Genomic DNA, 18,693 nt, shown 5'->3' with positions numbered 1-18,693 from the left:
TGAGATAAGGAGACCAAAACTGTGCCCAGTACTCCAGGAGTGGTCTCACCAAAGCCCTGTACAATGGTAGTAAGACATCCACCTGAAGCAGGGGAAGAATGCTTGTGAAGCCTCCAGCTACAGGAAACTCTCGATTTACCGGCACCTAAATAACCGGAAATCTGTTAACCGGCAAAATTCAGGAGTAGGTTCAGGTAAGTTTTACTTCATATTAGTGGCAGTTCCTGGATCTGTGGCTGTGTAACTGGGGTTCGTGCACTTGTTACTAAGCAACAGGGATGCTTGGTCTGTGGCCGGAGTTCCTGCACATGTTGCTAAGCAACAGGGAAGCCTGGATTTGTTGCTGTGTACGGGGCTCTCGTACCTTTTACTATACCTCTCTGTAATCCGGACTTTTTGATAAACCGGCACCACGCCGGTCCTGTCGGTGCCGGATAATAAAGAATTTCCTGTACTGCCCGATCTCCTTACCTTGCACTTGTTATATAGTGCTGGAGGCTACGACTCCATAGACTAGCCCCCATCATCGAGCCAACCATTCCTAAGGAGCAAGCGGGCTTTTGGAGCAACCGTAACTGCTACGACCAAGTGTTAGCTTTAATAACGCACATCGAAGAACATAAGAAATAGGAGCAGGAGTAGGCCAATCGGCCCCTCGAGCCTGCTCCGCCATTCAATAAGATCATGGCTGATCTGATCCTAACCGCCAATCTACTATCACAGAACCATCTCCTGAATCTAACAGAATTAGACACACGAAATAGGAGCAGGATCAGGCTACACGGCCCCTGGGCCCGCTCCGCTACCCACAGGGCCATGACCGATCCGAACCTAGACTCATGTCCAAATTCCTGCCCGCTCCCCGTAACCCCTAATTCCCTTTACTTCTAGGAAACTGTCTATTTCTGTTTTAAATTTATGTAATGATGTAGCTTCTACAGCTTTTTGGGGCAGCATGTTCCATGGACCTACCACCCTCTGAGTGAAGTAGTTCCTCCTCATCTCAGTTTTGAAAGAGCAGCCCCTTATTCTAAGACTATGCCCCCTAGTTCTAGTTTCACCCATCATCAGGAACATCCTCCCCGCATCCACCCGATCCAGCGCCAGCTCAAGACCACCGTAGCACGTGTGGACCTGTCAGTGGCATATAACATAGCATGGACCGCTTTTCAAGCTCTCCACCGTTTTACTCTGCAGGAAAACGATCCATCTTCTCAATTCCATGCTTAGCAACTGACGCTTCCGTGTGTACACTGGCACTCAGAAGAGCAGATATAGGACATTGAACAACGGACTCCCACAGGGTTCTGTCCTGGCACCCATGTTATTCAACGTTTACACCTGTGATCTCCCCGAAACAGAGTCCCACAAGTTCATATACGCTGATGACATTGCCTTGGCCACGCAAAACATGAATCTGTCCATGACCGAGGAGACCCTGACCAGTGGTTTACAGAGGATGGAGGCCTACTTCTGCCAAAGGCAACTTCAGCCAAACCCGCAAAAGACCGTTACCTCGACATTCCACCTCCACACCCATCCAGCAAACCAAGCTTTGAAAGTCTCCTTTTGCGGCCCAGAGGTAAACCTATGCCAATTTGTGCGTAGCTCAGGTAACAATCCAGATATCATTACCTTTGAGGTTTCGCATTTTAATTTGGACCCTAGCTCCTCAAACTCTCTCAGCAGAACCTCATTCCTAGTTCTACCTATGGCGTTGTTTCCTATGTGGACCACAACTGAATCCTCCCCCTCTCACTCCAAGTTCTTCTCCAGCCGCAAGGAGATATCTTTAACCCTGGCACCAGGCAGGCAACATGGCCTTCGGAACTCCCGGTCCTGGCTGCAGAGAACAGTATCTATCCCCTTGACTATACTGTCCCCTGCCACTACAACATTCCTTTTCACCCCCCCCCCCCACCCCCACTTGAATGGCCTCCTGTACCACGATGCCGTGGTCAGTTTGCTCATCCACCCTGCAGACTGCCCTCGTACACACAGGCAGCATTAACCTCATACCTGTTGGATAAGGGCAAAGGCTGAGGCTCCTCCAGCACTGCACCTGGGGTCCCCTTACCTGCCTGAGTTGCAGTCACAATTCACAATTCACAATTCAAATCGCTTTATTGGCATGATAAGTTACATCTTATGTTGCCAAAGCATCAAAATACATTTATGGTTGAGCACATAAACGCAGTTCTATTCATACAGTGTATAAACAGGTATATCCCTGAGTGTATAAATATACATTCGCATTGTTTATATATATTCTTTTCTTAGTTTACTGGTTGTCCCTCTGTTCATGGCAAGCTGTAACATAGTGTGCCGCCAGTGTTACACAGCTTCTCTCCTCTCCCAGTAGGAATGGGAGTTTTTGGTTGTCATTCAGATTTCTGAATTCAGGGCATATTTGTGAGAATTTTTGGTAGAAATTCTCCCTGATGTCCTGATATTTTCCACAGGCTGTGAGGAAGTGCATCTCTGTCTCCACTACTCCCTGACTGCAGTGAGAGCATATCCTGTCTTCTCTTGGCAGCCTGGTCTGCCTGTGTCTGCCTTTTTCGATCGCTAGGCTATGTTCACTAAGTCTGTACCTTGTCAAGGTTCTTCTCAGTTTGTTATCCTTTACCATGGTCAGGTAATCAGCTATGTTGTATTGTCTGTTTAGGGCCAAGTAGCAATTGAGTTTGCTTTGGGTTTTTGTTGTTTCTGCCCAATATGTCAGATATTTTTCCTTTTGCTTAACGACGATTGTGTTGGGTCGAATTCTTTGTGTTACCCTGTCACTGTCCTGGGGCTGGTTATTGTTAGTAGTTACTTCACTGAGTCCCAGGACTAGTTGACTGAGGGTATTCTTCTTTATGGTCAGCTCTTGGCAGTCACATCCTTCTGTTCCTGACCACGAGCCAGAACTGTACCACTACCTAACCTAAGGGGTGTGACCGTTTGAACTGGTGCTCGCCACTCTCTGTCCTGTGACCGTTTGAACTGGTGCTCGCCACTCTCTGTCCTGTGACCGTTTGAACTGGTGCTCGCCACTCTCTGTCCTGTGACCGTTTGAACTGGTGCTCGCCACTCTCTGTCCTGTGACAGTTTGAACTGGTGCTCGCCACTCTCTGTCCTGTGACCGTTTGAACTGGTGCTCGCCACTCTCTGCCCTGTGACAGTTTGAACTGGTGGTCGCCACTCTCTGTCCTGTGACTGTTTGAACTGGTGCTCGCCACTCTCTGTTCTGTGATAGTTTGAACTGGTGTTCGCCACTCTCTGTCCTGTGACAGTTTGAACTGGTGCTCGCCACTCTCTGTCCTGTGATAGTTTGAACTGGTGTTCGCCACTCTCTGTCCTGTGACAGTTTGAACTGGTGTTCGCCACTCTCTGTCCTGTGATAGTTTGAACTGGTGCTCGCCACTCTCTGTCCTGTGACCGTTTGAACTGGTGCTCGCCACTCTCTGTCCTGTGACAGTTTGAACTGGTGCTCGCCACTCTCTGTCCTGTGACAGTTTGAACTGGTGTTCGCCACTCTCTGTCCTGTGACAGTTTGAACTGGTGCTCACCACTCTCTGTCCTGTGATAGTTTGAACTGGTGTTCGCCACTCTCTGTCCTGTGATAGTTTGAACTGGTGTTCGCCACTCTCTGTCCTGTGACAGTTTGAATTGGTGTTCGCCACTCTCTGTCCTGTGACCGTTTGAACTGGTGCTCGCCACTCTCTGTCCTGTGATAGTTTGAACTGGTGCTCGCCACTCTCTCCTGTGACAGTTTGAACTGGCGCTCGCCACTCTCCCATCTCCAATACTGGGGAAAGAAAGAGTTGTTCTGTTGGGACGGGCTCCACTTAAACCGGGCTGGGACCAGTGTCCTGACGAATCAAATAACTAGGACAGTATATAGGGCTTTAAACATTGCCCGTCTCCACCCCTGCCTCAGGCCATCTGCTACTGAAACCCTCGGCCCCGCCTTTGTTACCTCCAGACTCAACTATTCCAATACTCTCATGGCCAGCCTCCCAGCTTCCACCTTCCATAAACTTGAGGTCATACAAAACTCTGCGGCCTGTATCCTAACTCGCACCATTTCCCGTTCACCCATCACCCCTGTGCTCGCAGACCTACATTGGCTTCCGGTCCAGCAATGCCTTGAATTTAAAGTTTTCATCCTCGTGTTCAAATCCATCCATGGCCTCACAGAATCAGAATGATACAGCACAGAAGATGGCCATTCAGCCCATCATGGCTGTGCCGGCTTTTTAAAAAGAGCTCTCCAATTAGTCCCACTCCCCGCTCTTTCCCCACAGCCCGACAATTTTTTCCCCTTCAAGTATTTATTCAATTCAAGTTATTATTTAATCGGCTTCCACCACCCTTTCAGCAGTGCATTCCAGATCATAACAACTCTCTGCGTAATTTTTTTCCTCATGTCGCCTCTGGTTCTTTTGCCAATCACCTTAAAGCTGTGTCCTTTGGTTACCGACTCTTCTGCCACAGGAAACACATCAAAACACATCAGGATTTTGAACAACTCTATCAAATCTCCCCTTAATCTTCTCTGTTCCAAGGAGAGCAAACCTAGTTTCTCTAGTCTTTGCATGTAACTGAAGTCTTTCAACCCTGATACCGTTCCAGTAAATCTCCTCCGCACCCTCTCTAAGGCCTTGTCATCTTTCCTAAAGTGAGGTGCCCAGAATTGGACACAATACTCCAGGGTTTCATAAAGGTTTAGTATAACTTCCTTGCTTTTGTACTCTGCCTCTATTAATAAAGCCAAGAAACCCACATGCCTTTTTACAAGACTTCTCAAATTGTCCTGCCACCTTCAAAGATTTGTGTACATACACCTCCACCACCCGGTCTCTCTGTTCATGCACTCACTTTAAAATGGCACCATTCAGTTCATATTGCCTCTCCGCATTCTTCCTACCAAAATGAATCACTTCACACTTCTGACCATTAAATTTCATCTCCCATTTCACCAGTCTATCCATGTCCTCCTGAAGTCTGTCACTATCCTCCTCATTGTTTACTACTTTTCTGAGTTTCATGTCATCTGCAAACTTTGAAATGATGCCCTGTATACCCAAGTCCAGATCATTGATAGATATCAAAAAGAGCAATAGTCCCAACACCGACCCCTGGGGAACGCCACTGTATACTTGCCTCCAGTCTGAAAAACAACCGTTCACCACTACTCTCTGCTTTGTCCCTTAACTTATTTTATATCCATGTAGCCACTGCCCCTTTAATCCCATGGAGATTCCATTTTTCTAACAAGCCTATTATGTGCTACTTTATCAAACGCCTTTTGAAAGTCCATATACACAACGTCAACTGCACTGCCCTCATCAACCCTCTCTGCTACTTCATCAAAGAACTCAATCAAGTCACTCAAACATGATTTGCCTTTAACAAATCCGTGCTGGCTTTCACTTATTAACCCATATTTTTCCAAGTGCCAATTAATTTTGTTCCGGATTATTGTCTCTAAACATTTCCCACCACCGACGTTGGGCTGACTGGCCTGTAGTTGCCGGGATTATCCCTCGCCCCTTTTTTGAATAGGGGTACAATCCTCCAGTCCTCTGGCACCACTCCCATGTCTAAGGAGGATTAGAAGATTTTGGCCAGAGCCTCTGCAATTTCCACCCTTACTTCCCTCAACAACCTAGGATGCAACCCATTCGGACTGGGTGACTTTTCTTCTTTGGGCCTCGCCCCCTCCTAATCTAAAACGTATTTACAGCATAGAAACAGGCCAATTGGCCCAACGGGTCTGTGCCGGTGTTTATGCTCAACACGAGCCTCCACCCGCCCTTCCTCATCTAATCCCATCAACATATCCTTCTATTCCTTTCTCCCTCATGTGTTCACCTAGCTTCCCCTTCAATGCATCAATGTGATTCGCCTCAACTACTCCTTGTGGTGGGGAGTTCCACATTCTAACCACTCTTTGGGTAAAGAAGTTTCTCCTAAATTCCCTATTGGATTTATTAGTGACTATCTTATATTTATGCCTCTAGTTCTGGTCTCGCTTGCAAGTGGAAACATCTTCTCTACTTCTACCCTAACAAGCCCTCTATCGGGTCACCCCTCAGTCTTTTTTTTTAAAAAGAGAAAAGCGCCCCAGCCTGCTCAATCTTTCCTGTAGGTATAACCTCCCCGTTCTGGTACCATTCTAGTAAATCTTTTTTGCACATTCGCCAGAGCCTCTACGTCCTTCTCAAAATATGGAGTCCAGAACTGTTCACAGTATTCCAAGGGTGGTCTAACCAAGGTTCTATAAAAGTTTAACATAACTTCTCTGCTTTTTAATTCTATCCCTCTAGAAATGAACACCATAGCTTTGTTTGCTTTATTATGGCCTTATTAACGTGTGTCACTACTTTTAGCCATGTGTAAATCTGTACCCCAGATCCCTCTGCTCCTCTACCCCAGTTAGACTCTTATTTTCCAAGGAGTATGTGGCCTCCTTATTCTTCCTACCAAAATGTACCACCTCACACTTACCTATATTGATGTTCATTTGCCAATTACTCGCCCATTCTGCAAGTTTATTAATATCCTGCATTTGGTCACAGTTCTCCTCTGTATTAACTACACCCACCCAATTTGATGTCATCTGCAAATTTTGAAATTATACCTCCAGTTCCTGAGACTAAATCGTTTATGTAAATGGTGAACAACAGTGGTCCCAGCACCGTTCCCTGTGGAATACCGCTTCCCACCATTTGCCAATCTGAGTAACTACCTTTAACCCCCACTCTCTGTTTTCCGTTTTGTAGCCAGCTCGCTATCCATTCTGCTACTTGTCCCGACTCCACTTGCTCTGACCTTAATCATGAGTCCACTATGCGGTACCTTATCAAAGGCCTTTTGAAAATCCAAATATATTACATCTACTACCTTGCCCTGTCTACACTTTCTGTTACTTCTTCAAAGAATTCAATAAGATTGGTCAAGCATGACCTTCCTTTTTGAATCCGTGCTGACGACTCTATTATAAATTATTCAGTTGCTAAATGTGTTTCTATTACATCTTTGAGTAAAGATTTCATTGTCTTTCCTACCAGCATTAAGCTAATTGGTCTATAATTTCCTGGACTTGTTCTATGTCTCTTTTTATATACAGGAATCACATTAGCTGTCCACCAGTTCTCTGGCATTATTCCTTTTTCTATTGAATTTTTATATATATATATAGATATGTAATAGTGCCTCTGCTATCTCTTCCCTAACCTCTTTTAATATGCATGGATGCGATCCTGCCAGAACAGGGGTTTTATCCTCTCTAGTTTATCAATTATCTCCCCCCTTTCTAACTTAAATGTCTTTATATCCTTTTTGATCTCTTCTTCCAAAGTCCTGTCCACCCTGTTAGTCTCCCTGGTAAATAATGAGGCAAAGTAATTATTTAATATTTCTGCCATTTCGCTGTCATTACCTGTGAATTTATTGTATTGCTTAGTGGCCCTATCACTATCCTGATTTTTATTTTGTTATTTATGTGTCTGTGGAATACCTTGTTATTTCTTATATTCCTTGATCATTTATTTTCATAGTTTCTCTTTGCCTTCCGAATTGTTTTTTGACTTCTTTCCCAACCTTTTCATATTCCCTTCTGTCACCCTCTCCTTTATTATCTTTGTACTTAATGTGTGCCTTTTTCTTTAGTTTCAATTTTGCCCTTATTTCTTTATTTATCCATGGTGTGTCATTACTGGCTAGTTTGTTCTTGCTTTTTATTGCGATATATTTGTCCTGGACTCCATTGATCATGCCCCTCTGATGTTCCACCAGCAGTCGTTAACTCGCACTCCACTCACTCACCGGTCCATGGCCCCCTTCGAGCCGGTCTCTCTGGGGAGGAGACATCCTCCACCTCCTCAGTCTCCCCCTTTCCCCGATACTGGATTGTGATGCTGGCGAGCTCACCTGGCGTAGAGACGCTCGCTGGCCCCGGAGGTGTGTGTCCGTGCTGGTACTCGGGTGAGGCGAGCCGGGTGACTCTGACTCTGGGGGTAGCCTGATGGGTGTGGGGGGTGGGGTGGGGTGGGGGGTGCACTCCCAGGAACGAGCGAAGGTTTGCAGCTCTGGCGTTTCATCGCCCCCTCATTTGGCAGCTCAATGGGAACAAGTTGCATGACAAAGCCAGAGTGCGCATTGTGCAGCTCCTCCGGAAGCTCCTCCTCCCTCTCCCCCACCCTCGCCCCGAGGACTCTGGGCTCCATCAGCAGTAACAAGGAGCTTCTCTCGGCTGTGGCCTCGGAGTCTGCCGTCACGCTCAGCACCAACATCGCACGTAAGGGAAACAGATCCAATCTCCAACCCAGTACTACTTTTATCCATTTTATTTAATTAAATTGTAATGTTCAGTGTCCTCACGGTAGATTCTGGGTAACCAGTGATTTGATGGGACAATTTTGTGAATGATAAATGACATCACTACATACAATCACCTTCCGTTCAGCACCCGAGGGTCAGAGTGAAAGGGGCCGTCAGTGACAGTCAGGGGTTGTAACCCAGGGTTGAAGGCCGTACAATTGGACTGCACTCACTGACACCTCATTCCAGGATGGGCAGGTTGTGCAGTCTGGGCTTCGAGCCCGCTGCAACTGACGCACTGCTGGCTGTAACCGACGTATCCCGGGATGCTTAGGACCAGGTCTCTGTCTGGAATCGGCGGCATCGCTCCAGTTCCACAAGAAGGTGCTCGGACTCGGGATCAGAGAGGCCTCCGTCTGACTGGAAAATAGACTTCAGGGAGTCCGTGACCTGCGTAGGCATCATCTTGGCATTGCTGTGGGAGAGAGCAAACAGAATGACACTGATTGGGAGAAGAGTCACAGAAATGCAAAAATAATTCAACAAACGAGCTGTCTCCATTGAGTGAAACTGACAATGGCCGAGAGAAACACAAAAAACAGTCAAGACTGATTGGCTCTGGCCCCGTGAGAACCTTAAAGTGAAGGCTCGAGCTGCTGGATAGTGAGAATGTGCCAACACTACCAGATGAAGACAGATAGTAACAGAGATGTTTGATGGATGAGTTATTTTCACCCATCTCGAGCATTGCAGCATGGGTCTGTAGCTGCAACACTTTGGAGAACATTGGGGTGTAAAGAATCATCTTGGGCAGGAGCGCAAACACGCGACTGCAAATTGGCAACCCGTTTTACACACTGCCTGATTAACTTCTCCATTGACTGAGCAGTCACTGACCCACTCACCCTTCTGTACTGGGACCGAGAGTCCATCACTAACATCACTCACTGACGCACTCACCCTGCTGTACTGGGTCTGAGAGTCCATCACTAACATCACTCACTCACCCTGCAGTACTGGGACCGAGAGTCCATCGCTAACATCACTCACTGACCCACTCACCCTTCTGTACTGGGACCGAGAGTCCATCACTAACATCACTCACTGACCCTGCTGTACTGGGTCTGAGAGTCCATCACTAACATCACTCAGTCACCCTGCAGTACTGGGACCGAGAGTCCATCACTAACATCACTCACTGACCCACTCACCCTTCTGTACTGGGACCGAGAGTCCATCACTAACATCACTCACTGACGCACTCACCCTGCTGTACTGGGACTGAGAGACCATCACTAACATCACTCACTCACCCTGCAGTACTGGGACCGAGAGTCCATCACTAACATCACTCACTGACCCACTCACCCTTCTGTACTGGGACCGAGAGTCCATCACTAACATCACTCACTGACCCTGCTGTACTGGGACTGAGAGTCCATCACTAACATCACTCACTGACTCACTCACCCTGCTGTACTGGGACCGAGTCCATCACTAACATCACTCACTGACCCACTCACTCACCCTGCTGTACTGGGACCGAGAGTCCATCACTAACATCACTCACTGACCCTGCTGTACTGGGACTGAGAGTCCATCACTAACATCACTCACTGACCCACTCACCCTTCTGTACTGGGACCGAGTCCATCACTAACATCACTCACTCACCCTGCTGTACTGGGACTGAGAGTCCATCACTAACATCACTCACTGACCCACTCACTCACCCTGCTGTACTGGGACCGAGAGTCCATCACTAACATCGCTCACTGACTCACTCACCCTGCTGTACTGGGACCGAGAGTCCATCACTAACATCACTCACTGACCCACTCACTCACCCTGCTGTACTGGGACCGAGAGTCCATCACAAACATCACTCACTGACGCACTCACTCACCCTGCTGTACTGGGACTGAGAGTCCATCACTAACATCACTCACTCACTCACTCACCCTGCTGTACTGGGACTGAGACTCCATCACTAACATCACTCACTGACTCACCCTGCTGTACTGGGACTGAGAGTCCATCACTAACATCACTCACTGACTCACTCACTCACCCTGCTGTACTGGGACTGAGAGTCCATCACTAACACCACTCACTCACCCTGCTGTACGGGGACTGAGAGTCCATCACTAACATCACTCACTGACTCAGTCACTCACCCTGCTGTACTGGGACTGAGAGTCCATCACAAACATCACTCACTCACTCACCCTGCTGTACTGGGACTGAGAGTCCATCACTAACATCACTCACTCACTCACCCTGCTGTACAGGGACCGAGAGTCCATCACTAACATCACTCACTCACTCACTCACCCTGCTGTACTGGGACTGAGAGTCCATCACTAACATCACTCACTCACTCACCCTGCTGTACAGGGACCGAGAGTCCATCACTAACATCACTCACTCACTCACTCACCCTGCTGTACTGGGACTGAGAGACCATCACTAACATCACTGACTCACTCACTCACCCTGCTGTACGGGGACTGAGAGTCCATCACTAACACCACTCACTCACTCACTCACCCTGCTGTACGGGGACTGAGAGTCCATCACTAACATCACTCACTGACTCAGTCACTCACCCTGCTGTACTGGGACTGAGAGTCCATCACTAACATCACTCACTCACCCTGCTGTACTGGGACCGAGTCCATCACGAACATCACTCACTCACTCACCCTGCTGTACGGGGACTGAGAGTCCATCACTCACTGACCCACTCACTCACCCTGCTGTACTGGGACCGAGTCCATCACTAACATCACTCACTCACCCTGCTGTACGGGGACTGAGAGTCCATCACTAACATCACTCACTCACCCTGCTGTACGGGGACTGAGAGTCCATCACTAACATCACTCACTCACCCTGCTGTACTGGGACTGAGAGTCCATCACTAACATCACTCACCCTGCTGTACTGGGACCGAGAGTCCATCACGAACATCACTCACTCACTCACCCTGCTGTACTGGGACCGAGAGTCCATCACTAACATCACTCACTCACCCTGCTGTACGGGGACTGAGAGTCCATCACTAACATCACTCACTCACCCTGCTGTACGGGGACTGAGAGTCCATCACTAACATCACTCACTCACCCTGCTGTACTGGGACTGAGAGTCCATCACGAACATCACTCACTCACCCTGCTGTACTGGGACCGAGAGTCCATCACGAACATCACTCACTCACCCTGCTGTACTGGGACTGAGAGTCCATCACTAACACCACTCACTCACTCACTCACCCTGCTGTACGGGGACTGAGAGTCCATCACTAACATCACTCACAGACTCACCCTGCTGTACTGGGACTGAGAGTCCATCACTAACATCACTCACTCACCCTGCTGTACTGGGACTGAGAGTCCATCACTAACATCACTCACTCACTCACCCTGCTGTACTGGGACTGAGAGTCCATCACTAACATCACTCACTGACTCACTCACCCTGCTGTACTGGGACTGAGAGTCCATCACTAACATCACTCACTGACTCACTCACCCTGCTGTACTGGGACTGAGAGTCCATCACTAACATCACTCACTGACTCACTCACCCTGCTGTACTGGGACTGAGAGTCCATCACTAACATCACTCACTGACTGACTCACTCACCCTGCTGTACTGGGACTGAGAGTCCATCACTAACATCACTCACTGACTCACTCACCCTGCTGTACTGGGACTGAGAGTCCATCACTAACATCACTCACTGACTCACTCACCCTGCTGTACAAGGACTGAGAGTCCATCACTAACATCACTCACTGACTGACTCACTCACCCTGCTGTACTGGGACTGAGAGTCCATCACTAACATCACTCACTCACCCTGCTGTACTGGGACTGAGAGTCCATCACTAACATCACTCACTGACTGACTCACTCACCCTGCTGTACTGGGACTGAGAGTCCATCACTAACATCACTCACTCACCCTGCTGTACTGGGACTGAGAGTCCATCACTAACATCACTCACTGACTGACTCACTCACCCTGCTGTACTGGGACTGAGAGTCCATCACGAACATCACTCACTGACCCACTCACTCACCCTGCTGTACGGGGACTGAGAGTCCATCACTAACATCACTCACTGACTCACTCACCCTGCTGTACTGGGACCGAGAGTCCATCACTAACATCACTCACTGACTCACTCACCCTGCTGTACTGGGACCGAGAGTCCATCACTAACATCACTCACTGACTCACTCATCCTGCTCTCCTGGGACTGAGAGTCCATCACTAACATCACTCACTGACTCACTCACCCTGCTGTACTGGGACTGAGAGTCCATCACTAACATCACTCACTGACTCACTCACCCTGCTGTACAAGGACTGAGAGTCCATCACTAACATCACTCACTGACTGACTCACTCACCCTGCTGTACTGGGACTGAGAGTCCATCACTAACATCACTCACTGACTCACTCACCCTGCTGTACTGGGACTGAGAGTCCATCACTAACATCACTCACTGACTCACTCACCCTGCTGTACTGGGACCGAGTCCATCACTAACATCACTCACTCACTCACCCTGCTGTACTGGGACTGAGAGTCCATCACTAACATCACTCACTGACTCACTCACCCTGCTGTACTGGGACTGAGAGTCCATCACTAACATCACTCACTGACTCACTCACCCTGCTGTACTGGGACCGAGTCCATCACTAACATCACTCACTCACTCACCCTGCTGTACGGGGACTGAGAGTCCATCACTAACATCACTCACCCTGCTGTACTGGGACTGAGAGTCCATCACTAACATCACTCACTCAGCCTGCTGTACAGGGACCGAGAGTCCATCACTAACATCACTCACTCACTCACCCTGCTGTACGGGGACTGAGAGTCCATCACTAACATCACTCACTCACTCACCCTGCTGTACGGGGACCGAGAGTCCATCACTAACATCACTCACTCACTCACCCTGCTGTACTGGGACTGAGAGTCCATCACTAACATCACTCACTGACTCACTCACCCTGCTGTACTGGGACTGAGAGTCCATCACTAACATCACTCACTGACTGACTCACTCACCGTGCTGTACTGGGACTGAGAGTCCATCACTAACATCACTGACTGACTGACTCACTCACCCTGCTGTACAAGGACTGAGAGTCCATCACTAACAGCACTCACTGACCCACTCACTCACCCTGCTGTACTGGGACTGTGAGTCCATCACTAACATCACTCACTCACTCACCCTGCTGTACTGGGACTGAGAGTCCATCACTAACATCACTCACTGACGCACTCACCCTGCTGTACAAGGACTGAGAGTCCATCACTAACATCACTCACTGACCCACTCACTCACCCTGCTGTACTGGGACTGAGAGTCCATCACTAACATCACTCACTGACTCACTCACTCACCCTGCTGTACTGGGACTGAGAGTCCATCACTAACATCACTCACTCACTCACTCACCCTGCTGTACTGGGACTGAGAGTCCATCACGAACATCACTCACTCACTCACTCACTCACCCTGCTGTACGGGGACTGAGAGTCCATCACTAACATCACTCACTGACTCACTCACCCTGCTGTACTGGGACCGAGAGTCCATCACTAACATCACTCACTGACTCACTCACCCTGCTGTACTGGGACCGAGAGTCCATCACTAACATCACTCACTGACTCACTCATCCTGCTCTCCTGGGACTGAGAGTCCATCACTAACATCACTCACTGACTCACTCACCCTGCTGTACTGGGACTGAGAGTCCATCACTAACATCACTCACTGACTCACTCACCCTGCTGTACAAGGACTGAGAGTCCATCACTAACATCACTCACTGACTGACTCACTCACCCTGCTGTACTGGGACTGAGAGTCCATCACTAACATCACTCACTGACTCACTCACCCTGCTGTACTGGGACTGAGAGTCCATCACTAACATCACTCACTGACTCACTCACCCTGCTGTACTGGGACCGAGTCCATCACTAACATCACTCACTCACTCACCCTGCTGTACTGGGACTGAGAGTCCATCACTAACATCACTCACTGACTCACTCACCCTGCTGTACTGGGACTGAGAGTCCATCACTAACATCACTCACTGACTCACTCACCCTGCTGTACTGGGACCGAGTCCATCACTAACATCACTCACTCACTCACCCTGCTGTACGGGGACTGAGAGTCCATCACTAACATCACTCACCCTGCTGTACTGGGACTGAGAGTCCATCACTAACATCACTCACTCAGCCTGCTGTACAGGGACCGAGAGTCCATCACTAACATCACTCACTCACTCACCCTGCTGTACGGGGACTGAGAGTCCATCACTAACATCACTCACTCACTCACCCTGCTGTACGGGGACCGAGAGTCCATCACTAACATCACTCACTCACTCACCCTGCTGTACTGGGACTGAGAGTCCATCACTAACATCACTCACTGACTCACTCACCCTGCTGTACTGGGACTGAGAGTCCATCACTAACATCACTCACTGACTGACTCACTCACCGTGCTGTACTGGGACTGAGAGTCCATCACTAACATCACTGACTGACTGACTCACTCACCCTGCTGTACAAGGACTGAGAGTCCATCACTAACAGCACTCACTGACCCACTCACTCACCCTGCTGTACTGGGACTGTGAGTCCATCACTAACATCACTCACTCACTCACCCTGCTGTACTGGGACTGAGAGTCCATCACTAACATCACTCACTGACGCACTCACCCTGCTGTACAAGGACTGAGAGTCCATCACTAACATCACTCACTGACCCACTCACTCACCCTGCTGTACTGGGACTGAGAGTCCATCACTAACATCACTCACTGACTCACTCACTCACCCTGCTGTACTGGGACTGAGAGTCCATCACTAACATCACTCACTCACTCACTCACCCTGCTGTACTGGGACTGAGAGTCCATCACTAACATCACTCACTCACTCACTCACCCTGCTGTACTGGGACTGAGAGTCCATCACTAACATCACTCACTGACTGACTCACTCACCCTGCTGTACAAGGACTGAGAGTCCATCACTAACATCACTCACTGACTCACGCACTCACCCTGCTGTACAGGGACTGAGAGTCCATCACTAACATCACTCACTGACTCACTCACCCTGCTGTACTGGGACTGAGAGTCCATCACTAACATCACTCACTGACTCACTCACTCACCCTGCTGTACTGGGACTGAGAGTCCATCACTAACATCACTCACTGACTGACTCACTCACCCTGCTGTACTGGGACTGAGAGTCCATCACTAACATCACTCACTCACTCACTCACCCTGCTGTACTGGGACTGAGAGTCCATCACTAACATCACTCACTGACCCACTCACTCACCCTGCTGTACTGGGACCGAGAGTCCATCACTAACATCACTCACTCACTCACTCACCCTGCTGTACTGGGACTGAGAGTCCATCACTAACATCACTCACTGACCCACTCACTCACCCTGCTGTACTGGGACCGAGTCCATCACTAACATCACTCACTCACCCTGCTGTACGGGGACTGAGAGTCCATCACTAACATCACTCACTCACCCTGCTGTACGGGGACTGAGAGTCCATCACTAACATCACTCACTCACCCTGCTGTACTGGGACTGAGAGTCCATCACTAACATCACTCACCCTGCTGTACTGGGACCGAGAGTCCATCACGAACATCACTCACTCACTCACCCTGCTGTACTGGGACCGAGAGTCCATCACTAACATCACTCACTCACCCTGCTGTACGGGGACTGAGAGTCCATCACTAACATCACTCACTCACCCTGCTGTACGGGGACTGAGAGTCCATCACTAACATCACTCACTCACCCTGCTGTACTGGGACCGAGAGTCCATCACGAACATCACTCACTCACCCTGCTGTACTGGGACTGAGAGTCCATCACTAACACCACTCACTCACTCACTCACCCTGCTGTACGGGGACTGAGAGTCCATCACTAACATCACTCACAGACTCACCCTGCTGTACTGGGACTGAGAGTCCATCACTAACATCACTCACTCACCCTGCTGTCCTGGGACTGAGAGTCCATCACTAACATCACTCACTCACTCACCCTGCTGTACTGGGACTGAGAGTCCATCACTAACATCACTCACTCACCCTGCTGTACTGGGACTGAGAGTCCATCACTAACATCACTCACTGACCCACTCACTCACCCTGCTGTACTGGGACCGAGTCCATCACTAACATCACTAACATCACTCACTCACTCACCCTGCTGTACTGGGACTGAGAGTCCATCACGAACATCACTCACTGACCCACTCACTCACCCTGCTGTACTGGGACTGAGAGTCCATCACTAACATCACTCACTGACTCACTCACCCTGCTGTACTGGGACTGAGAGTCCATCACTAACTCACTCACTCACCCTGCTGTACTGGGACTGAGAGTCCATCACTAACATCACTCACTGACCCACTCACTCACCCTGCTGTACTGGGACTGAGAGTCCATCACTAACATCACTCACTCACTCACCCTGCTGTACTGGGACTGAGAGTCCATCACTAACATCACTCACCCTGCTGTACTGGGACTAAGAGTCCATCACTAACATCACTCACTCACCCTGCTGTACTGGGACCGAGTCCATCACTAACATCACTCACTCACCGTGCTGTACTGGGACTGAGAGTCCATCACTAACATCACTCACTCACCCTGCTGTACAGGGACTGAGAGTCCATCACTAACATCACTCACTGACTGACTCACTCACCCTGCTGTACTGGGACTGAGAGTCCATCACTAACATCACTCACTCACCCTGCTGTACTGGGACTGAGAGTCCATCACTAACATCACTCACTGACTGACTCACTCACCCTGCTGTACTGGGACTGAGAGTCCATCACTAACATCACTCACTCACTCACTCACCCTGCTGTACGGGGACTGAGAGTCCATCACTAACATCACTCACTGACTCACTCACCCTGCTGTACTGGGACCGAGAGTCCATCATTAACATCACTCACTGACTCACTCACCCTGCTGTACTGGGACCGAGAGTCCATCACTAACATCACTCACTGACTCACTCACCCTGCTCTCCTGGGACTGAGAGTCCATCACTAACATCACTCACTCACCCTGCTGTACTGGGACTGAGAGTCCATCACTAACATCACTCACTGACTCACTCACCCTGCTGTACTGGGACTGAGAGTCCATCACTAACATCACTCACTCACCCTGCTGTACAGGGACTGAGAGTCCATCACTAACATCACTCACTGACTCACTCACCCTGCTGTACTGGGACCGAGTCCATCACTAACATCACTCACTCACCCTGCTGTACGGGGACTGAGAGTCCATCACTAACATCACTCACCCTGCTGTACTGGGACTGAGAGTCCATCACTAACATCACTCACTCACCCTGCTGTACAGGGACCGAGAGTCCATCACTAACATCACTGACTCACTCACCCTGCTGTACTGGGACTGAGAGTCCATCACTAACATCACTCACTGACTCACTCACCCTGCTGTACTGGGACTGAGAGTCCATCACTAACATCACTCACTCACTCACTCACCCTGCTGTACTGGGACTGAGAGTCCATCACTAACATCACTCACTCACTCACCCTGCTGTACGGGGACCGAGAGTCCATCACTAACATCACTCACTCACTCACCCTGCTGTACTGGGACTGAGAGTCCATCACTAACATCACTCACTGACTCACTCACCCTGCTGTACTGGGACTGAGAGTCCATCACTAACATCACTCACTGACTGACTCACTCACCGTGCTGTACTGGGACTGAGAGTCCATCACTAACATCACTGACTGACTGACTCACTCACCCTGCTGTACAAGGACTGAGAGTCCATCACTAACAGCACTCACTGACCCACTCACTCACCCTGCTGTACTGGGACTGTGAGTCCATCACTAACATCACTCACTCACTCACCCTGCTGTACTGGGACTGAGAGTCCATCACTAACATCACTCACTGACGCACTCACCCTGCTGTACAAGGACTGAGAGTCCATCACTAACATCACTCACTGACCCACTCACTCACCCTGCTGTACTGGGACTGAGAGTCCATCACTAACATCACTCACTGACTCACTCACTCACCCTGCTGTACTGGGACTGAGAGTCCATCACTAACATCACTCACTCACTCACTCACCCTGCTGTACTGGGACTGAGAGTCCATCACTAACATCACTCACTCACTCACTCACCCTGCTGTACTGGGACTGAGAGTCCATCACTAACATCACTCACTGACTGA

The 18,693-nt window shown here is 49.4% G+C and overlaps 1 protein-coding gene across 6 annotated transcripts in view; it reads right to left on the bottom strand.

Moving 5' to 3' along the window:
- Positions 1-8,324: 8,324 nt before the first annotated feature.
- The window catches only part of ndor1 (NADPH dependent diflavin oxidoreductase 1), a 142,770-nt gene continuing 132,401 nt past the window's right edge, over positions 8,325-18,693 (bottom strand). For all 6 annotated transcript variants that reach the window (XM_085965937.1, XM_085965939.1, XM_085965935.1 and 3 more), the window contains one exon: positions 8,325-8,788. In XM_085965937.1, the coding sequence (XP_085822063.1) occupies positions 8,644-8,788 (145 nt within the window). In that variant the 3' untranslated portion in view covers positions 8,325-8,643. The remainder of the gene's footprint in view (positions 8,789-18,693) is intronic.

The sequence above is a fragment of the Somniosus microcephalus genome, chromosome 23, assembly GCF_052327205.1.
Source record: "Somniosus microcephalus isolate GS21.2 chromosome 23, FLI_Smic_1.0, whole genome shotgun sequence".
Taxonomy (NCBI): domain Eukaryota; kingdom Metazoa; phylum Chordata; class Chondrichthyes; order Squaliformes; family Somniosidae; genus Somniosus; species Somniosus microcephalus.
Note: the sequence above shows the minus strand (reverse complement) of the source record. Positions and strands in the feature narration are given on the sequence as shown.